Source organism: Vicugna pacos, chromosome 30 (genome assembly GCF_048564905.1).
Source record: "Vicugna pacos chromosome 30, VicPac4, whole genome shotgun sequence".
In the NCBI taxonomy this organism is placed as follows: Eukaryota; Metazoa; Chordata; class Mammalia; order Artiodactyla; family Camelidae; genus Vicugna; species Vicugna pacos.
The window spans coordinates 12,438,332-12,461,190 of record NC_133016.1 but is presented as its reverse complement, the minus strand read 5'-3'; the positions used below and the strand labels follow the sequence as shown (position 1 = coordinate 12,461,190).

Here is a 22,859-nt window from a genome sequence, read left to right as displayed (position 1 = left end):
CTGACTGACACCTCTGCTGCGGGTTACGCCTCCAGCCGTCCTGCCCTTCCCGGGCCCTGACGCCCCTTCCGAGATGTTCGCAGGTGCTGCTGGCCAAGTGCTCTACCCGTTGAACTACCCTGGATTTTCAAATGTGTTCTTTAAAAAAACAGGGCTCTGATCACAGCCCACCTAGAATCCACGCCGGAATGGCGTGTGTCTCCCAGCCACAACGTCACAACGTCACTTCTAAGCTCTAGACCCATGCTGTCCAACAGGCAGCCACCAGGCACTGGCAGAGCAGCGAGACGTGCTGCAAATGTGACATACGTGCACAAGGAAAAAGAATATAAAATAGCTCAATAATTTTTTATACTGGTCACCTATTGAAATGATAACATTTTTGGATAGATTGGGCTAATTAAAACGAATTGTACCTGTGACTTTTAAAAATGTGGCTACTAGAACGAGTTAACTAGGTGGCCGATGTGGCTGGAATTACATTCTATTCAACAGCTCTGGTTAGACCCCTAGTGTCTTATTCATCATCCTTGTAGCTGCTTTCAATCCTGCTTGGAAGGAGGTAGTGCATGAAAGAAGGAAGAAATAAAATGAGGAAGAGGGGAGAGGAGAAGAGGGAGAAAGGAAAGCTCTTTTCAGCTGGGGAGGCCTGGACCAGCGTCAGATCTCAGTACTACTGTATGGTCGGGCCACCTCGGGCAAGTGATTCAGTTTCATCATTGGTGAAATCGTTACCTGGACATAGGACTATTTCAAGGTTTAGAAAGCTCCCAGCACATTGGCCGACATCCATGACTCGCTCAATGAATAAAAGTATTTTTGCATCAGCAGCATCTGCATCAGCAGATGGCAGGTGCTCAAGGAAAGCTTCTGGACCCATGAGTGTATGAAGGTTTGAGGTGTGGGTGGGGAGGTGGTGCCCCACCCAGTACTATCTGTTTTGGGCATCTTATCCCCCGTCCCTATGTGCCCACCAAGGGGACCAGATGGAACCACCATGGAGAGTCACCCTCTCTCGCCCACTCTTCCCTGCCAGGCTGCAGCCTCTTCACCTGTATTCGGTGTGCTTGCTGGTTGGGCTGTTCCCCCTGGTGCCCTGGGGACCCGTCTGGGAAGTGCCCAAGTTCCACCTGGAGAACTGCCGACAAGCCTGGTGGACGAATCTGCTGTTGCTAAACAACTTCCTGTCAGTCCAGAAGGCGGTGAGTTCAGGTTGTTGGCTGTGGCAGGGAGGAGGGGCGCGATCCGGTGTCTCACTCCACACGGTTGGGGAACTTTCCAAGGGTCAGCCTGAGTCTGGTCCCCTTTCTTCTGGCATATTCTCTGGAGTAATAGTGATGCTGCAGGAAGGAGGACTGAGGGCAGGCAGACTGGCCGCCAGGGATGGGTTGGGAGCTGGCGCACCAGCCCCAGCAGGGGGGATGCTGTGAAAGCAGAGGGGGCGCAGGGGGGAGGGTTGGGAGGGGCCATCCGTCTAAGTGCCTGTCCCCGCTCCCTCACGGTTCCTGTTCCCATCCACACTGCCCCAGCGAGAGGGACACTTCCTTCACCTCCACCCGGGGAGCCTATAAGGGGATGGAACATGGTACCACACCCTCCCCAGAATGAATTCTATGCCGCATCAAGCCAGATGTGACAGAACATCATGTGGTTACTGGTCATGGCTTCCCCAAAGCCCTCATTTCCTCCTAATGAACTTGGAGCAAATGGAAGTAAAAGAGCTATAATTATAAACTGTGTCACTGATTTTTGCATATGACTTGAAAGCGAAGCTGAAAAGAAAATCACTGAAGTGTGTCCGCATAACCGCTCACCAACTAGGTGGCTACCTTTTGTTCACAAATGCGCAGCAGCTTCGACAGGACGTACATTCCCACCTAACTGCCTTCAGGTGGACCTACGTCTGTGACAGGGGCCCAGGGACCAGAGGCTGGGCTGTTTCCCCAGAGGCAGACTAGCTTGGGCCATAAGTGGGACAAGGAAAGCTGTCACTTCTGTTGGACAAGTCTGGGCGCCCTGGCACTGAGGCGGTGGGAAGGGAATCACTGCACCTTTTACCTCTGAAGCACTGGAGAGAATTGCCTGACAGTGAATGAATTAGAAATACAGGTAACTGCCTCATTTCCCACAAACACGGACAGCCTGGGAAACGGTGTGGCTTTGGCCAGACACTCTCATGTCAATCATGCGTGGGAACTCGGGGGTTTCCCACGAAAGCTCGTCTGCAGCCGGCCTCCGCTCTGAACTAGCACATTCTGTCTACCTGGCGCTGGGGGAAGGCACGGAGAACATCACCCTGACTCCAGCCACACCGTCAGGATAACGATTCCTTACATCTGTGACACCTGATGGAATTTAGTTCCCACCACTGTTTTAGGAGATTAAAAACAAACCAGCCAACAAAATACAATAGCTAACCAGGCGAGGAAAGTTGTCTGAATTTCCACTTTGTAAAATGGTAATAAACCTACTCCTCAGGCTTGTTTATAAGGATTAGCTGAGCTGAGGTATGTAAATATCTACACCTCCAAATTCCTCTCTCTTCCCTTGGAAATCCCCCTGCCCTCCTGCCAGCTGAATTCTTCCTCCTGGTCCAGGAAGGTGAGTCAATGTGGGTGGAGCAGAGCTGGCAAATGAAGGAGAGAAGTAACCCCTCTCCCCTGTCTCTTCCCAGTGCAATGGCTGGACGTGGTACCTTGCCAATGACTTCCAGCTCCATCTCACCACACCGGTGATCGTCTTCATCCACAGAAAGTAAGTCTAATGGAACAAGTGTTTCTCCCCATGTGGCCTCTTTCATAAAACTCTTAGAGCGGCTCTGGTTCTGGGCAAAGCAGCTTTTACAATTTGGGAAACAAACTCTTCAGGAGAGTGTGGACACTGAATCCTCCACCGTTTACTTCTTCCATGTTCTCCTCCAATCCTTGTGTTGTTGCAGTTATAATCAGCGTGTCTGTCATAGCCAGTCTCTGTTTTTTCCATTTAACGGCTCTTATAAACATTTCCGCATATGGACATGACCTGCGTACTTGCCAGCTTTAGGATTTATATACCATTTTGTATGGTTGGGCACCTAGATTGTTTCCAATTTTTCATGATTATAAATGGCACCTCAACAAATGTCTTTGAACACACTCCTTTTTCCTCTTATGCATTTATTTCCTTGGGGACTTATTTCCAAGTGGAATTACTAGTCAAATGATAGGAACAGTTTCATGGTGCTGGTTTCGCATTGGGAGATTAACTCTTCGGAAAGAGTGAAGTTATTTACATACAGCCCCAGGCAGTACATCAGGGTGGCTGCCTCCCCACACTAGATATTCATCACCTTAATTTTTGTTAGTTTGAGGAAAGCTCTAAGGCCTCAGTAACTCACAGGGAGACATGGTTTGTGGATTATCCATGCCATATTGAAAAGATTTATTCATGTTCAATTTAAGAAACATTGGAAAATATTAGGAAGGAAAAAAGGGAAAAACCATCACCCTAAACCCATTTCCTCACTTGAGAGGTGAAGTCAGTGTCAGTGTTTTGGTATTTATCCTTCTGATCTTTTCTGCATGGGCTTTTAGACATGAAAGAAGATCTACAGTATTTGAGCAGCATCTGAATAGTTTTATGACATCACCATTTTCCTATATTATTTTGTAAGTAAACAATTTTAATGTCTGTATAACATTCCATTCTGTGAATGAACCAGAGTTTATTTATACCTTCCCTACAGTTAAATATTTGGATTATTTCAAATTTTATGCTTTTATAAATAATAGTCTCATAAACACTTTTCTGGTAACCATTTGTCTCCAACTCTGATGCTTCTAGAATGCAAATCCTTAAGGAGAATTACTGAGTCAAAGGGCATGAATGTCTCTTGGGCTCTTGAAATATAATGACAAGCTGCTTTCCTTAAATGCATCAATATTCGGTCCTCTGGCCATGTAATTACACCATTGCCAATATGGACTATTAATTAAAAAAATGCAAACCTTGTTAAGATCTGTAAGAAAATATTCATTTTTCACACCTAAGTTGTAAGCCTTTGATTACTACAAGTGGAGCTGAATTCCAGCTGTGTGTTGATCAGCTGTGTTTCGAGATCACCTGTTAATGTCTTTGCAAGGAGGCATTTAAATCACAGGCTGATGTTGCCCATTCCAGCCACATGCAAATACTCAAGCATCCTGAGCCAAGAAAATGCATCCTAATTTTAATGTAATCTTGAGAATTGAACGATTTTTAAAAGAGCAGATCCATCTTTTCCCCATGCATCTCTTAAGCACATGAAGCTTTCTAACTTCAAAAGTAAAAGCATTTCTGACTGATCACTTAAAAAAATTATTCCACGGCTTCCAGTAGGCACTGATGCAGTGAATCTGAGTCAGAAAATGTGGGTTCAAATCATGGCTGATAAATTGCCAGTTTGGGGACCCAGAGTAAGTTGCTGGACTCTCACCTCTGTTTATTTATGAGATGGAGATGATAACACTTCACATCAGGGCTGGGGGAAAAAGCAAGATCACACACACAGGAACTAGGACAGTGCCCGCTTGTCAGTAACATGAGACCACTGGTTAACTCAGTTACCTGTCCACTGAGATTCCACGTAATTGCCATTGTCCCCAGTCACCGTCCCCAAGCAGTGACAGCCCCTTGCCCCTCCCAGTATCTGCAGGGACTGAGGGAAGGGTGGCTGGATAACCCGCTAGACCCATTCCTGGGGTGGCCCTCTCACCATCTTCTCTGCACCATCCCTGTTCCACAAAGGGTCCCCTGGTCTGTACAACCAGCCTCCTTTCTTAACTTCCTCTCTCAGTACCCTTTCTGGAAGGTCCTGGCATGGAGCAGATTTTAACAAAGGCTTCCGAGTGAAGGTTTTTTATTCTCTTTTGCTCAGTGTACCCCTTCTCACACACTCCCTGCACCCGCTTCTCAATTCCACTCCTCCGAGGCGGGTGGGGGATGTGGAGACCACGCACAGTACTGGGGAGGGTACCTATACCTGTGTGCATCCTGTGCAGGGAGGGGTGCTGCCCGGGTTCCCCCTACCCAATCTCCCGAACCAAAAGCATCCTCATCTCGTGTCTTATTTTCTCAAAAGTAGGGTTGCGGGCTTGGGAGTGCCATCTCTGACAGCATAACAGAGCTGATAATAAATAGCAAATGAGACTGACTATGGAAATAAGATCTGATAATCACATTGCTATTTATTTTGGGAATGAAGATTGAAAAAAAAAAGCTCTGAACATCCTCTCATAGAAAGACCTATTCATACTCACATTGTCGCAAGATGAAACTGTTACCAAACGCAAGTTATGTGCCTGACACACTGTGAGGCCAAACGATACCGAAACATCAGTTTGAAGCAGAGAAAGGTTTATGGAAGGGCTGAGCAAGAAGAATGTGTAGCTCGTGCCCCCAAAACCCCGAACGACCCAAAGGATTTCAGCTGAGTGTTTTTAAAGGCCAGCGAGGGCAGGGCATCCCAGGGTCTGTGATCAGCTGTGCACAATTCTGATTAGTTGATAGTGATCAATCCTTAAGCATCAGAAGCTCTGGGTCGAATAGTTAATTTCTTCCATTTGGTGGTGGTTTTAAGCATCTGAACAACTCAGGAAATCCGCATGAGGTACTATTATCTGGGTGCTTCAAGGGGCAGCTACAGCAGAGGATATGGAGGAGGGTCCTGTCCCAGGAAAGCCCCGTAGGGTCCTGCTCAGTTAGAACTCCCCCCTTTTCTTTGATGCTCCTCGATCTTGAGAATAGGTGTTGGACAAGAAGGGGTATCATATTTTGGACAGAGAGGTTGATCATAAACCCAGCAGAGGAACTTGGTTTCAATCTCCGATCCTGTTTTACCCCTCCCCTAAATCTTTCAGGGAATGGGGCGGTGACCACTCTGGCTACTTCCTGCTGAAATGGGGCATAGTCCCACCTCAGTGGACACTGAGTTGTAAATATTCCTGAGTTCCAAGTCCTTGTATGATTAAGATCTCATTCCCTGAGGAATTCAGGGGAATAAGCATGAAAACCAGTCTGGACCTGGCACTTTGAGGGAGACTTGTAGTCAGAAAACCAGCTGTCTACTTTTATCTGAGTAGGTTTTAACTTTTGATGTGGTTTTAACACATGCATTGGCTGCTACATGTCTCCTTTTATCTGCTGACATCTGATCTAAAGCAATTTTATTGTCTAGAAATTTAATTGTTACTGATCTAAAGCAATTTTATAGTCTAAAAATTTAATAGTTACAAGAAGAGATCTTGAGGTCATAAGGTTGCAGCTGCCATCTGCCAGCAGACACTGCTCTGAGAACGGCTGGGGCTGTCCTGAGTATGACACAGCTCGAGAATTCGAGTTCTCAACAATACAGGAGCGTGTCCGAAATCATGTCCACAGTGGCCATGTAGTTGTATCTTGGATGTCTGAACCACATCTACTCCATTTTGACTTTTAAATGCACCCCTCTTTAAGGCCAAAGCAGGTGTACATGTGCATTTAGCAGCAGACTTAAAGCAAGCATTGTTACACATCATGAGTAGTTATATTCTGTGACAACTCCACTAGACAATTCTCTTTTTATCCTAATCACTGGGGGCAGTATTGACAGGGAGACAAACATTTGGTAAACAGTTTAATTAAAAAACATAGACTAGAAGCCAGTAATATTTTAGACAAAACCAAAAAACTACACATTTAAATTAGAATCCTCAGCTCTTAAAAATGTTAATTTCTAGTCACAACCAAAAAGTGAGCAATTATGAACTTTTTTCCATTAGCATTTGGTAGATCAGCAAGCATAAAGACTAGTAATAATTTCTCAAAACATGCTTTTTATAGAAAATACCTCAGTGTGGCACCAAAAAGATTTAATAATGGTCCTAAACACTTTTAGTTTCTATGTAAAGGGAAGCCAATATTCAGTAAATAATGTTTCAGTGTCTCATTTTGTTTGGGAATCACCTAGGTTTTCAATAAACTTCCATCATTTAACTTAATTTAGCACAACTCTAAAATTTTACATTACCAAATACCTGGAGAGATCATTTTTAAGTAGACATTTAAAAAACATAATTATTTCTCAAAGATTCACCCAAAAGCTCTTCTCATTTGCATTTAATTTACTCATAAGAATTTCATATCAAATTCTTTTTCTGCAAACTCTGCACAGAAGTGACAAACTTATTGGACCTAGGTTTACTGAAGGTTGATTATACCAACAAGCCTATAGGCTAGCTTTAATATCAGATTTTAAATTTAATACTGAATTTTTACGTAAAAACAGACAGAACCAGAGATCTCAGTTTTTCTGCTTGAGTTTAAAAAAACCTTTTCTTTCCCTTGAGTCCAGGTAGATCATTTACATCTCAAAAGCACAGGAAGAGAAGTGCAAATTCCTCCTCATTGCTTATATAAAATCCAGCTATTTTCAGGGATTTTTTTTCTCCCCAGTTCCCAAATATCCACTTTAGTTTAAAGAAATAATACTAGTAGACAATAATATATATTATTCACTCACTCTCATTCACATGCCTCTGTTTCAGCAAAACCAGGAAGAGAGAACAGCATTTGGACTCAGGTACCAAGACACTCACACACACACCTGACCAAGATAAAAGCCAAGGAAACCGCAAAAGTCCCGCTTTGCTATAATAGAGCCATCAGGGGCCACTGTTCTCCAGATCTCAGGGAGTACTGAGGCCACACAATGTCACAATAAAAAAAAAATTCTTTTCATTTATAGGAGCATAGCTAAAGGTCTCCCAGTTTTTCAAAAATACCCCAGGGAACTGTAAGACGGAACAAAGCTCTGAACACCCCACAATAATTGTTCATGGCTAGTGTTGTCAAATATCAAGCAAATAAATGGAATGCACAAGGGTCTCTCAGGATCCCAGTTCCTTAGCCCGAGAAGGGGAGATTCCCAGCCAATGCCCTGTGAGTCCAAGAGGAGAGAACCCAGCCAAGGCCCCATCAGACAAGGCTGAATGAAAGACCAAGGCTAGCAAAGGAGAACCCAACCAGCGCTCCGCCGCCTCAAGGATGTCTCAGCCAGCCAGTGCAGGCACTGACACACACATGTAACAAACACGGTCCCACAAACAAAAGATCAGATGAGCTGTCATCGAAAAACTCCACTTCCACTCCCAGACAGAGGCCTCCAAACAGACTGGCCCAGCTCGGACAGAGAACACCCCCAGAGTGTCTCGCGGGAGCCCAGAGCGGCTCCCTTCCCGGGGGGAACGAGCCCACATGGAGTGGGGAGAATTCCCAGCCTGCGCGAGCTGGAGCCACTCACCCCTAAGCAGGCATGGACCGCAGCTCCCGAGGTTTCTGGGAAACTTCGAAACAGCCTCATCCCAGCGGGTGGCCAGGGCCTATCAGGGACAGTGCCCCCCAGTTCCCTGGAGCAAAGTGAGCTCTGGCAGCTGCTGGGACCCAGGGAAGGGGCTGCCCCCGGCCAGGGTTGACCTGCCACAGACACAAACTCCTAGGTTTTGCCAATATTATTACTGAAACTTGTGTCTGCTGCACCGTGAGGCCAAACAACACTGAAACATAAGAGTTTAGAGCAGAGAAAGGTTTATTGCCAATCCAAGCTAGCCACGAGAATGGGTGGCTCGTGCCCCCAAACCCCTGAACTCCCCGAAGGGTTTCAGCTGAGCATTTTTAAAGGCCAGTTGAGGGAAGGGCAGCCCAGGGTATGCAATCAGCTGTGCACAATTCTGACTGGCACCTAAGGATTGGTCTCCATAAACCAGAAATCCGGGGGCCACGTCCATCTGAAAAAGTCAGGAAATCTGCATGATGTTCTATTATCTGGGTACTTCAGGGAGGAGCTACAGCCAAGGATACGGGGGAGGGGTCTGTCCCGGGAAGACCCCGCAGGGTCCTGCTCGGTTACACAACCACTGAGAGTGGCAGGAATTGGGAATTCGTGTGATTGTCTCCGCTCACTCCATCATGGAATCAGACAAGGAAGGTCAAAAGTAGACGAAGGTTGCTTTGGATGCTGAGCAAGGCCTCCCCCACTCTCAAGCCCCTTAGAGGGGGTGGGCTGATTACTCAGGCACTCCTGCCCCTGATCCCTGCTGCTGCCAGGGGAGGGACTCCCCAGCAGGAGCTGAGACTGTGCTCTGGCCATGGGGGCCCCGCTGGGGCGAACTCACACTCCTGCAAGACAGTCAGGGGAGGGGGGGAGCTGGGCCCAGCAGAGCCGAGTCTGGCCAGTTCTCTGGGGCGGCGGCCACAGGCCTCGGCTCTGTGATGGATTCTGGAGATGTGGCAAGTGCCTGCAGGTACAGGTGGGCAGCTGAGAGGCTCGGCCGGCCTGGCAGCCTGGGCGGAAGAAAAAAGGCAAGTCTCTACCTGCTCCCTCTGAGGGAGGGATTGGCGGCAGAACGCTCTGAGTGCTGGTCCGGGGACTTAGTGACATAAGGGCAAGAGAAATCCCGCGGGGAGTCCTGGTCAGGATGCTGGGGCTGAGAGAGGTCTTCAAGGCCGCCTGAGGCTTTTTCAGACCAGAGGGGACACTCTGCTATTCCTTCCTTCTCTTGGGCTGTGGCCCCTGAATGGGCCTTTCTGAGGGACCAATACTGTTGAGAGAATGGGGGCCGTGGTCAGTGCTTGAAGCTCTGGGCCTTTCTCAGTCCCACTGTCCTGGGAGCCATTCCCCCAAAGAGCCAGCAAGGAAAAACCGCTAACCTGAATTGGCCAAGAAATAGCTTAGCCCCAGGCCACCTGTGCTGTGGTCAATGGCCTTGATTAGTGACTCAAGGGCTCTGCAGGACAAAGAACTAACAGGAATGAAGGCGGGACCTGTGTCTCTGTCTTTCTTTCTGCTTGTTTTGGTACCTCTGTGTATTAGTGTTCAGGTTGCCTTGACTGGGTGGCTTAAACACCAGAAATGTATTTACTCAGGGTTCTGGAAGTTAGAAGTCTAAGATCGAGGTGTTGGAAGGGTTGATTTCTTCCTCTGTCCTCGGCTTGTAGACAGCTGTCTTCTCCCTGTCTTCCCTCGGTGGGTGTCTGTGTCCTTATCTCCTCTCCTGACAAGGACACTAGCCACATTGGATTAGGACCCACCTCCATGACCTCATTTCACCTGAGTTATCTCTTTAAGGACCCTGCTCCAAACCGAGTCACATTCTGAGGTCCTGGGGGGTTAGGACTTGGGGGACACAATCTAGCCCATAATAGCCTATATTCGGAAGCTTTTATTAGACTCTTTGTAGCCACGGTAGCTAGTGGAGGCTTGCCCGACTCCTAAGAGGTGCCAGTTTGGGCTCCAGTCCCCCAGGGAGTTAAACAAGTATTTACTTGGGTGGATGTGGGTTTTTCTGGATGGCCTGACTGGCTGGTTTACCACCCACCTAGGACAATGAGTTCTTAGTACCTCCCCACTCTAGACCTGTGGGAACCTACTTGAGTGTCCTTGTAACTGAGGCATCCTGGCCCCAGCGTCATCATCTTTCCTAGAGACTGTCACGGAAGGTAGATTGCAATTCCTCAGCTAAAAACAGGCACTACCCAAGTTTGTGGCCATGCTACTACGTTTAGTCTCTAAATGGAAAGAGGTATAAAAGGTAGGGCTTTTTTTTTCCTTTCAGAGACCACACTCACACAGAATGCCAGTAGTTCAAGGATGACTGAACTAGAGGGTCTGGCAAAAGGCTTGGTAAACGTACTGCATTGTTACCAACAACCCCCCTCCGGCAGACATGACTAGTCAATCACAGCACCACTGAGCCAAGCCCCTCCTCCATTCCAAGCATTAGCACTAAACTAGAATTGGCCCTCCGTGCGGAAATCATTTGCCCCTTGCATCACTGTGGTGATAAGCAGAATGGTACCTCATCCCTTCCTCATGAAGAATCATAGCGACTTCCAAAAGTGAAATAAGATTGCCAAAGGCATTCTCCGGGCCGGGCTGTGTCCACCCCAGAACCTCCTGCGTACTACAGCTGAGACTCCTTCAGGAACCTTCCCAGCCGTACGCATGCAGAGTCCCAAACTGTGGAGGAATTAATTTTTGTGGGGCCTTTGACCCACGGGGGATAGAAGACAGTAGGAAAGGACTTCTCTTTTTCAACCCTCAGGATAGTTTTGAGGTGCATGTCATAAGGCTCCACAGAACATTCTGGAAGAACCGTGATGGTGCATCCTTGCATGGGCCTTCCCTACTTCCCTGTTCCACAGCCATCCCTCATTCTTACCCCCAAATGAACTTCCTGCACCCAGACATTTGTCAGACTCCGCATTCAGGTTGGGGGAGGATCCCTGGGTCCCCCTCTTACCCTGCCCCCCTCCCCTGTGTCCTACCTGTGCCTGACAGTCATCTCTCTCCTGAATCACCCACCACTTGTGTCTGTACAGTGCTTCGTGGGCGGCAAGGGACATTCCCAGGCCTGGCCTTGTTTCGAGCTGCACATTCGATTTCAGGGTGAAGAAGAGGAAATTCCAGTTCAAGGCCCCACTCAGGGCCGAGCAGCTTAATAAATGGTCAAGACTAACGGCGGACTCAGGCTAACTGCAGCCCAGCTCTCGCCCTGCTCCAGCACGGCTGCCCCCAGTCAGCCTCTCGCAAAGGCAGGAAGCACCTCTGATTGCTAAGCATGCACGTCGTTCGGAGCCACAAGTTTTGTGGTGAAGGGCGCTCCTGTCAACGTCCTCTCTTTTTTTTTTCAGAAGTCAACACGCCCTTGTCCTCCTGGGGGCCGCGCTGTTCTTGGCATCTTTCTCCGCCGCTGCTCTGCTCACCCTGGTTTATGACCTCCCGGTGGCGGCTCCGTCGGAGGCAAGGTACCCGCGGCTCCCAGCCCGCGCTGCTCTGTCCCTCGCCTGCCCCGGGAACGGCCAGGGCCTCCCAGGCAGGGCCGCTGTTGGCACTGTGCGAATCGGCTCCTGGAAAAACCGGGTGGGAACTGGTGGGCCTGGTTGAGAACGGTTTCCAAAATTTCGAACCCTTCAACCTGCGCTGGGGTCTTCTCTGAAAGTACAGGGAACTCACCGCTGCCCATTGAAATGCTTCTCGGAGGAAAGGAGCGCCCCCACGTGGCTGTATTTTGTCGGTCCTCCGGGGCGAACTGCCGCTTGCAAGCGCTGTTATGCGGAGAGGCCGAAATGTAAGGAAGGTGGGGTTACCCCTTCAAGGTCACACGCCTAGGCTGTGGCATAGGTGTGAGTTGAACCTAGGAGCTTACCCACTATGCTGTTTTGCCTCCCCAAATGATGGATACATAACATTCTTCCTTATAACCCTGCTGTGTTACACAGGGAAAACTGGTGAGATTTCCCATTCATCGATTGTCAGTGCAGCGGTTAGTGACACAAATGAAAATCGAACCCTGTGAGTCATCTGCTCAAATTGGTCTCAAGGTAGAATCCCTGTCTGACCTCTGGTATCCCTCCCCTGCTTCTGCCTCTGGCCCAGCCACACTGGCCTCCTTCCTTCCACACCCAGCATGCTCCTGCCTCAGGGCCTTTGCACCTGCTCTGCCCACACAGGAGAATGCTTTTCCTTTAGAATCTAGATCTTGGCAGGGCTAGCTCCATCACCTCCTACAGGTGTCTGGGCATATGTCACCTTCTCGGAGCAGCCTTCGCGGACCTCCTGGTGTAAAATAGTCCAGAACCTTGAGTGACACAAAAGTGCTCAAAGTGTATTGTGAGTGGACTACATGAATGAATGAATGAATGAATGAATGACTACATCCTGGGTCTTTTGACAAGGGAAGCCTCGTGCCCTTCTCATCATGTCATCAGCTTCTGTGGGCTTAGGAGCACAGCCAGGTGACTGAAAAGGAGGCTCACTCCTGCCTTGCCCAGCGGTTCTCAACTCCAGACACACTTGAGAGTCACCTGGGGAGAGTTTAATTCCCAGGGGTGCTTCCGTCAAGCACCGTTCTGGACCAGTTGAATCAGAATCTCCAGGGGTGTAGCCCACGCAACTGAATTTGTAAGAGCTTCCACAAAGAGGTCACTTCTGGGAAGCACATTTTTAGGGCTGCCCTGACATATCAGCCACCAGAAACAACTATTTGAAATGAATGCAGTGATCATATCTCCTTGGGATCCAGGATGGAGGGGCCCAGGGGAATTTGGAATTTTAGGAAGCCCACTGCGGTCCAAGGCAGAATCTTGAGGTTGCTGTCTGGGGATCATTACCGAGGAAAAGAACACATGTATCCCCAGTTTTCCTTTGGGTTTGCTGATTGCCCTCCAGTGGACATCTGAGGGATCCCCCTTTTCCACGTCCAGATCAAACGTGACCTTTGGCTTTATGCCCTTGTGTCTTTCAGTGAAAACGCAGCCGGGTTGTATTTCTCAGAGTACTACACCAAGCCCTACTGCCGACTCGGGCCGTTCCTCGTGGGCCTCTTTCTGAGCATTTTCATGCACCAAAACTACCAGGCAAACATCCTGAAAACCAAGGTAGATGGTTTCCCCATACCTCGTTGTAAGGGCTGGGTCTGCTTGGGACTGGACTCGGAGTTGGACCGCGTTTGGCCAAGCTCTTCCAAAGCCATGGGCAGGAGTCAGGCTTCCGGGTACTTTGTGCTGTGATGTGTGAGCAATGGCTCTTGGCACTGAAGGTAAGAGGAACCTTGTCTTCTTGCCAGAGCCTGACTCTCTGCTTTCTCACTGAGCTCCCCTAAGAAAGCTCCAGATCTGGAACCCAGAACTGGAGCCTTGGGGCAGACTCAGAGAAATCACTGAAGCGGGAAAATGCACCCAAGGAGACTGTGACGGCAAGACCGTCTTGCAGAAGGTCATGGCTACGTGGGTTGGATTTTTAGTAGTACAAACTCTTTGGTTTCTAGAGATCAGATTCTTGGTTAGTAGTTCAGGTTCGTGGTGCCAAGGGAGAAAATGGGTGTGAGCAGAGGGGAAAACCTAAGATGGTGATGGAGCATTTGGGAAGCACTCTGAGGACCAGGTCAGGACCAGGGGGCATGCAGCTGGAACACAAGGCAAGCTGAGCTGGAGAAATGACTTAGAAGGGACGAGGAGGCCAGACTTTTAGGAGCCAGAAAATAAGGTTGCAGAGTCCCCGCTGGGGGAAGCTGGGGCACAGTCCGAGTGCTGGGAGTAAGAAAAGGGGGTCCTAGGTGGAAAGAGGGGCTTGCAGAGAGCCCCCAAGGAAGTACCTCTGTTCCCTGTGGCCAGAACCGAGGGCAGGAACCACAGACTCAAGGAGGGGAGAGCTTCTCTTTAAAGACAAGATGGTAGATGATAAGGTGCTAGTTCAGTTCAGCGTTGATGGCATCATCGTGCCTTGGGAATTGGAACAGAGAAGGAAGAGAGACCCTTGGAAGATAGGTCTGGGTCTAAAAAAGTCAAGTAAGGTGACATAAGATCTAAAATCTTGAACTGAGCCCAATAGTTTAACTCACGGAGCTACTCTTTGGGCTGGAAACTTCTCTGTTCTCCTATTTCTTCCACCATTTTATGTCCCCAGGAACAGGGGGACTCCAGGGACAGGCTGTGAGCTGGGGTCCCACACATTTATGGTGGGGGTACAACCAATCAAGGGGCCTTACTTGGTTAGGGAACAGAATGGGAGGTCAGGAGTGGTGGGGGTGGGGTAGAGCATTACCTTTTCTTTTTCTTTTAACTTTCATCTAAAAATTATTCACGATGCACTGCAAGTTGCAAAAACAGCACAAGAGGTCCTGTATACCCTTGACCCATGTTTCTCCAGCAGTAACATGTTACGTAACTACGGCATGTGATCACAACCAAGACATTGACACTGGCATAATCTGTAGACCTCAGATCCGCCAGTTTCCTGTGCACTCATTTGTGGGTGTGTAAAATGTTGTGTGATTTTATCACATGTGTAGATTTGTGTAACCACCACCATCAAAGTGCAGAACTCCTCTGCCACCACAATGATTACCCTTGTGCCACCTCTTCATGGTGGCACCCCGCTGTCCTCTACCCCACCCCAACTCCTTGTGACCACTAATCTGAACTTTCTGTCTCTGCCAAATTCAGGCGCTGATTGAGGTTTACAAACAGACACCTAGAGAGAGAATAACGACACGCACAAGTCAGCTAGTGTGAAAGGAAGTAAATACACGATGGTCAAAACGGGCTGAGAACAGTGCCCTTCCTTTCCCCGTAGGTGCAGGCTCTGCTGGGATGGGTTTGCTGCCTGTCTGCGCTGTTCCTAGTGGTGGCTCTGGCGTACGTGCTGGACGACACCTCCGTCTCCTCTCCAGCGGCCGCTGCTGGGTACCAGGCCCTCCATCGGACCCTGTGGGCGGCGGCTGTGGGATGGATCTTGTTTGCATGTCAGGAAGGCTATGGAGGTACGTGCAGCCATGCAGCACGGGCCTTGTGGGGGGAAAGGCGACCGTGTGTCCGGACCGGACTGTAGTGTCCGCAGAGAGACTTTTATTTGCTGCTGAATGACTGCTGTTGACTCAAAAACAGCAATTTGTCTATATACTCAGGGAAAACCGCCCACCTATTCTGGTTTAGATTATTAAGCTGGTTTATATACAATTGCAGGTTCTGAAAGGAAAACCTGCAGCCTCTCCAACGAAGCTAGTGTAGAAGTTGGAGGAGAATAAGCAGGGTGATGTCGCGAGAAAAAAATACCACTGCTGGGCTCAGCATACCGGCCACACCCACCCTGGGCCTCGGTGTCCTCATCTGAGGGTGCAGACTGAAGAGCTGCCAAGACCCCCTTCAGCCCTTTGTTGCGTACTTTTTTTTTTAAAATGGAGGTACTGGGGATTGAACCCAGAACCTTGTGCATGCTAAGCAAGTGCTCTACACCCTTCCCCACCCTGCCTTCAGCCCTTTGATAGCCGGGGACACTTTCTATTGAGCACAGTTTTCAATGTCTGGGAAGTCAAGCAGAAAAAGAGCTTAATTGGAAAAAAAGTGATCTTCTCCAGATGAAAGATGTCTGTTCAAGTTACCTGACTTTTTTTTTTTCTGCTTTCTCCTCTATTTGGCATGAGATAGGACTGGGTGCTTACAGCAAATGACAGAATAAATTTCTGTTGTTTCAAGTCACCATGGAAGTCACCATGTTTGTGCAACTTGTCACAGCAGCCCTAGGAAATGAACCCAGAGCCGTATTAAATAATATAATTTCAGATGCAGATAAATATGTTAAATAAAAATAAATGAGGGATGAGGGGGTAATTGGATTAAGGGTGCATTTGCCAATGGGTGGCACAAAAGCATTGCAGGCAGAGGGCTGCTGAGGCAGAGTTCTCCAGGCTGGAAGGTGCTTAATGGGTGGGAGGAACAGCAAGACCAGTGAGACACGGATCAAGGAACAAGGAGGGAGAGAGATGGGAGTGAGGACAGAGGAGAAGGCGGCGGCCAGATCATGCAGGGCCTTCATGACCACGGGGAAGAATCGGGGTTTTACTCTAAATGCCATGTGACATGATCTGATTTGTGATTTTAAAGATTACTCTGGATGTTGCATGGAGACTTTAGGGTAGCAAGAGCAGAGAGACAATCGATCCATTGGGAAGATACGGCAGAGGTCCAGGGAGGAGGAGATGGAAGATGTGATGCAGGTGATAGCAGAGGATTTCTTTTTTCTTTCCTTTTACCTTGAAACAACAGAAATTGATTCTCCCACAGTTCTGCAGGCTAGAAATCCAAAATCAAGGTGTTGGCAAAGTCCATCTGGGAACTCTGAGGGGGGTTCTGCTCCATCCTCTCCTAGTTCCTCCTCATTCCTTTGTTCATCATCCCTTCAGTCTCTGCCTTCATCCTCACATGGCCTTCTCCTGTGTCTCCCCTCTGTGTCTGTGTCTCCTTTTCTGTCTGTTGCAAGGACGTTCATCTTTGGATTCAGGGCCCACCCTAATCCAGGAAGATATCTTGAGTTCCTTACCTTAATTATATCTGCAAAGACCCTTATTCCAAATAAGGCCACCTTCTGAGGTTCCAGGCGGACATAGCTCTTGGGAGACCACTACTCAGTCCACTGCCGAGAGCCACGGGTCCTATTCAGAGAGGAATTTCTCATTGTATTTCATTTCAGTTTACTTAAATTAAATAGCCAAGTGTGTCTAGTAGCTAGCACATGGGGCAGCCCAGCTGTAGACGATGTACCAAGTTACAGAAGGTACACAGCCTCAGGCCCGTCAATGTTACCGGCCTTGTACTAAGGCTCGTGTGGTGCACCTTGAACCAGAACCCAGGCAAGTGAGGGACTTCGCACCTTGTTTGATATGTGGAATGTTTTGTGCTCAGTGGTTGAAGCCGCACAAAGGAAGTAAAATGACTGTAAATTCAATGTTAGCGTCTCTTATAATTTTCATATTCCTACAACCGGAAGTTGGAGTTTTTTGTCTTTGTTTGTACATCCTCTTTAAAATTACAATGAATAAAGACCTCCTTAGAAGAAGTCCCCAGACTTAAGTGCAGAACCCAGAGGGAGCAGTGATGTGCAGCACCTTCCCAGGCCCGGGGAGGGCTTGCTGCTCTGTGAGTGGGTGCCTGTTCCCTCCAGGTCTGGTGAACCGGCTGCTTTCCTGCCATCCCTGGACTTTCCTGGCCAGCATCAGCTACGCCTGCTACTTGGTGCACCCCATCCTCATCCTCCTCTACAATGGGCTCCAGGAGACGCTGATTCACTACACCGACACCAACATGGTGAGTCTGCCCCGGCTCTCAGCTCTGTCGTAGCATCACGCTTTGTTGTCCCCTGGGACAGAGCAACCCACTGTCTTCCATAGAAGCTGATTTTTTGTTTGTTTGTTTTGTTAAAAGCTTATTGTTCTTTGCTTTATTGGAGGGAGAGGTTCAGCACAGGATAATATCTTTCTTTTTCCTTTATCTTTAATGTTTGGGATGTTTGTCTTACTGATCCGTTTCATACAGCCCAGATGATATACTTTAAGACCCAAACACACTAGGCACCTGGTGGTAAGGCTGTGTGCACTCCGCCCCTCTTTCTCTCCAGTTCTATCTTTTCTCTGGACACTGTGTGCTGACCTTCATCGCCGGGCTGGCCCTGACGCTCTTCATTGAGAAACCATGTCAGGAACTGAGGTGGTGCCTGCTGGGATCAGCGCCTGCAGGGCCATGAACTTCCTGCAAAACCCACAAGTGTGGATGGTGAGCAAAAGCAGGAGTGGCCTCATTTACGTGATGAATGCTAGCGATCCCAAAAGGGGCATGAAACTGATTTTGTGAACGTTTAAGACATACAAGTTCTGTGTTTAATACATAAAAGCATTGTGGGATAATCTGGTAGCACAATAATCACGCTCCAATGTACCTTTTTAGCAAGAAACAAAAACCAAAAATTCCCCCAAAACTGGAGTTTTGAGGTCTCATCTTTTACGTTTTTTCTATCTATAAATCTATATATTCTATATATCAGTGGTCATAGGAGAGTATCAAATATGGTGAATTTAATGTACTTTGGGTCATAATGCTCACTTTTCTCAGTAAAATCACAGTATGTCATTTTTCACATCATAACTGTTTCTGTGTTGCTGGGATACCTGTGTAGACTCGCTATCCTGGATGCTGTGACCCACTAGAGTGCACAATTTGTGGATCTGTCGCCATAGGCCTTCCACACGTTATCCGTTTTACAATATAGTCCATGATATGAGTTGGATTGTGTCCCCTGAAAATGATATGAAGCCTAATCTCCCTTAGAAAGCGACCTGATTTGCAGGGAGGGTCTTTACAGAGACAATCAAGCTAAAAGGAGATCATGGGGGTCAGAGGGTGGACGGCCTTAATCCAGTATGGCTGGTATCTGTTACGGGAACCCTAGCAAATGAGTACATTCCTGCAATACAACTTCTGTGGCTTCTGTCCCGACCCCCTCGGTTTCCAGCAATGAGGCCCAGAGATGCGGAGAGACTTTAAGGCCAAGTGGAGAATCTGGACGTCCAGGTTCTCAGGCTTGTCTTCCTTCCTGGGCGTGTAATTTCATGTTAACCATCCCTACTGACATATGTCTGATCTTACCTATAATAACGCTTTTTGTGTACTTAATAGTTGAAGGGTTTATTAACAACCATGAGGTCACCAGGAGCTTATTGGCATGGGACGCTCCCCATCTGTGCAGGCTCTCTTTGCCTTCAAGTGAATTTGCAAGGAAGACCCCTGTGGTCGGGGGAGGGCTACAAACCCCATATCCTTTGACAGGACAGCTGACAGCTAACCTTGTCCTTTTCCAGCCAGCCTTAGGGAGTAAAGTCTCCTTGAGGTCTGGTCTGGTCCGCTAGCAGGATATGACCCGAGTGAGGAGCCAAGGCCCACTCTGATGTGTTCAATTTGTAAAAAAAAACGCGCAACATTTTGGCTTTTTGGATAATTGCGAAGTTCACTGAGTTCCTCGGGAGCCCCCTGGTGGCCGATTTGAACCCTCTGGCTTAATTAGGCGATCTTGAGGGTGGGTGGCATTTACAGAAGGAACACTGCACTCCTGGTAGACCCCAGTGGGCGATGACTCGCCTGCCAACATTGCTCGGCAGTTCTGTTGCCAAGAGTTTCTAGTCATGAGGCTGGAAACCCAGGGTCCTTGGAAACAGCCTTCTGGTTATTGACATAGTCTTTGAAAGTTATTATTATTATTTTTTAATAAGATAACAAAGCAAAACCCTCCCCACAACTGCAATTTCATGGAACAAAAAGTAGGGGCAGAGAAGTCCAGTTTTGTTCTGCCTATTATTTCAACCCCAAATTCCCTAGAAATTTAAGATTTATAGAATGTGTGGACCTTATTTGGATTCTGTAACAAACTGTAAAAAAATACGACATTTATGACACAACTGGAAACTTGAGCCCTGCCAAAATATTTGATGATATGAAGGACTTACTAATTTTTTAATGTGATAATGTGTTTTTCAAGTCCTTATCTGTTAGATGCATACTGAAATATTTATGGACAAGATGATATAAAATATAATATTTATGTCACAACAATATCGGGAAGAAGTGGGATAGACTGGCCATTTAGGGATCATTTTGGAAGCTGGTGAGGGGTATATGGGACCTCATTAAACTGTTTTCTCTGTTTTTGTGTATGTTTGAAGTTTGTATTAAAAACAGTCAAACAGATTTACAGAGGCAGCAGGCCTAAGGAGAGTAAGTGTCAATTTATGGGCGTTTTTTTCTAATTCCTCCTAAATCCTGAAATCTGTGTTTCATCCTCACACACCAACCTGTGGATAAAAATAGGTCTGATCAGACTAGGATCACCCCCAGTGGATCTAAGCCCAGCCCTCCTTACATTCCTCCTGATTGGTTTTGGCAGAGACCAGCGATTCCTCGCTTGTCTTGTGAACACCTGGGCTCTGAGATTTCCTTTTTTTATGAACTGGCTCTCCTCAGAGCTGCCCCATCCCTGCTCTCCTGGCCATCAGAACTGGTGGCGGGGCCAGAGCCACCCATACCCTCTCACGGCCCCACCCTACTCTCCAAGGCATGCCGCCTCCTCCCCTGGCTTATCTGTGCGGGATGTGGGCTGGGCTGGGCTGGCTTGGCGCTCGGGCCACTGTGTCCATTCAGAGCACAAATGGTCTCCACAAATGCCACTGCAGATAAATCCCCTCACGCCCACTCATACCATCTGTGCTTTCTCACGCAGGCTTCGACACAGGGCTGCTAGGTACTCATCATGTTTTCATAGAAACTGCTCTGGCAGTTTTTCCTCTTTTTAATGTAAGTCATCTCCCTTGGGTTCACTGAGTCTATGGACGCTGGGATAGGCGGGGTGACCTGAGTGGTAACTGCTTCCTTTCTACATTTGTCCTGTTCACCGGTACGTCTCTACTTCACCAGGTACACGGTAATGGAATCAACATCAACCCTCTCTCCCTTTATCCCTCCACTTCCGCTCCCCGGCCCAGTAACCACAAGTTTGTTTTCTATGTCTGAGTCTGCTTCTGCTTTGTAATAAGTACATTTGTCTCATTTTTTTAGATTCCACTTTTAGGTGGTATCATATGGTATTTGCCTTTCTCTTTCTGGCTTACTTCACTTAGTATGACAATCTCCAGATCCATCTATGTTGCTGCAAATGGCATTATTTTATTCTTTTTTATGGCTGTGTAACATTCCATTGTATAAATATACCACAACTTCTTTATCCAGTCATCTGTCGATGGACATTTAGGTTGTTTCCATTTCTTGGCTCTTATATATAGTGCTGCTTAGCCCATTCACTTAAAAAAATTTTTTAAATCAAAGTATAGTCAATTTACAATGCTGTCAGCCCATTCACTTTTAATGCTAATGGTGTTCTACTGTGTGCATGTGGGCCTTAAATGTTCATCCACTTACCAGTTGGTGAGTAGACGTTTGGTTTGTTTCAATTTTTCATTATTGCAAGCATGGTTGTAACCAACTCCTTTTATGTGTCTCCTCATGGAGATATGTTCATTTTCCAGGGTACATAGTCAGGAGCATCATTGCAGGAGTATAAGGTGTATGTATATTCAACCTTACCTGACAACGTCATGCAGTTTCCTAAAGTGATTTTCCAAACTCACACCTCCGCTAGCAGTGGTAGGCTGCCTGCTGTATCCTGTTCTTCCACTGGATGTTAGTCTTCTTCCTGCTGATCCTGAGATGTCCTTTCTGTATTCCAAAGTCTGATCCTTTGTCTCCTGTGTTGCAAATATCCTGGTCTGTGGCAACTTCGTATATGATGTGTTTCATATGCGCGCTTTACATTTTAGAGTAGCTGAAATTATCAGTCCTTTCCTTTTGGCTTGCACCTTTCAGATCTTATCAATGAAATCCATAGAAATATTCTTTTATGTTTTCTCCGTGGGGGAAAAAGACTCCAGTGAAAGTTCCTGATTTCATGCTGCGAGTTCTTTGAGTTGTTTGTAAGGTGGATTTGTAAGGTTAGAGCAGTTCTCTATGGGGTGGGGTGGGGGGTGGAGGTAATTTTGCCCCTCCAGGGGAGGTTTGGCAATGTCTGCAGATGTTTTTGTTGTGAGTAGAAGCCATGGATGCTGTTAAATGTCCTACAATAGCCACCTTCCAACCCTCAGTTGAAGAATTATCCAATAAAAAATGTCAGTAGCGCTCAGGTTGAGAGACCCTTGAGCTAGGCAACAATGGTGAGGATTGCTGTGTTCACACAAACCAGGACTCAAAACTCCTGCGTGGGGAGGACGGAGCGCTGTGCCTGGGGCCGTCAGCACTTAGACAGGTAACACTGGGTCTTTCTGTGCTGAACTTGGTAAATATGCCCCAGCCAAGTGTGGCGAGTCTACAGCAGGGGACTTGACTGAATCCGCCAAACAACCAAATTTTTGCTCTAATCACAATAGGAGGGGGGCAGTGTCGCCACAGGGAGCTTTAATGAGGCTTTATTTCCATGCTAGTGAACCCTAACATGTATTATTTGTATCATGTGCTGTCTCAAAAGGCACATCATATTTTCTGGTCCCAAGAAAGTTATCACTTCATTGTTCATTTAAAAAAATCATGCTCTTCATCTTGAGCTGGTGTCAGTGTGTCTGTTTCTTTCTCTGAAAAAAATGATGGAATTTGACAAGATTACTGGTTCTCAGCAGGACTTCATCAAGGCCTGGGTGGGGAGCTGGTGACAGAGGAACAAGATGGGAGTGCCAGCAGCAGTGTTTGCCTGTGTGGCTGCAGAAAGCCGTACAACTGTGGGGAACAGGAGAAAGCTTTCTGCATTTTGCAATGGATTTGCAAGGCAGAGCTCCTCTTTCCCGGATGGTGCCTTCCCAGCTGGAGTCTAGGAGTTGTGTCGCCTTTAAGGATGGCCTAAATCTCAGCCCCCATCAGAGGGGAGTGGCAGGTTAACACGTGATCTCAAGCCTTCTCTCCAGCTGCCTGCCTTCTCTGTCATGATGCTGATTCCTGGGATGGCA

At 47.6% G+C, this 22,859-nt stretch overlaps 1 protein-coding gene across 1 annotated transcript in view; it reads left to right on the top strand.

The window, feature by feature from the left end:
• LOC102539588 (O-acyltransferase like protein) overlaps positions 1-19,983 on the top strand; it is a 60,734-nt gene extending 40,751 nt beyond the window's left edge. The window contains exons 10-16 of the mRNA XM_031692430.2: positions 1,037-1,202; positions 2,675-2,754; positions 11,686-11,799; positions 13,299-13,431; positions 15,128-15,314; positions 17,492-17,634; positions 17,945-19,983. Of these exons, the coding sequence (XP_031548290.2) occupies positions 1,037-1,202; positions 2,675-2,754; positions 11,686-11,799; positions 13,299-13,431; positions 15,128-15,314; positions 17,492-17,634; positions 17,945-18,070 (949 nt within the window). The 3' untranslated portion in view covers positions 18,071-19,983. The remainder of the gene's footprint in view (positions 1-1,036; positions 1,203-2,674; positions 2,755-11,685; positions 11,800-13,298; positions 13,432-15,127; positions 15,315-17,491; positions 17,635-17,944) is intronic.
• Positions 19,984-22,859: the final 2,876 nt, after the last annotated feature.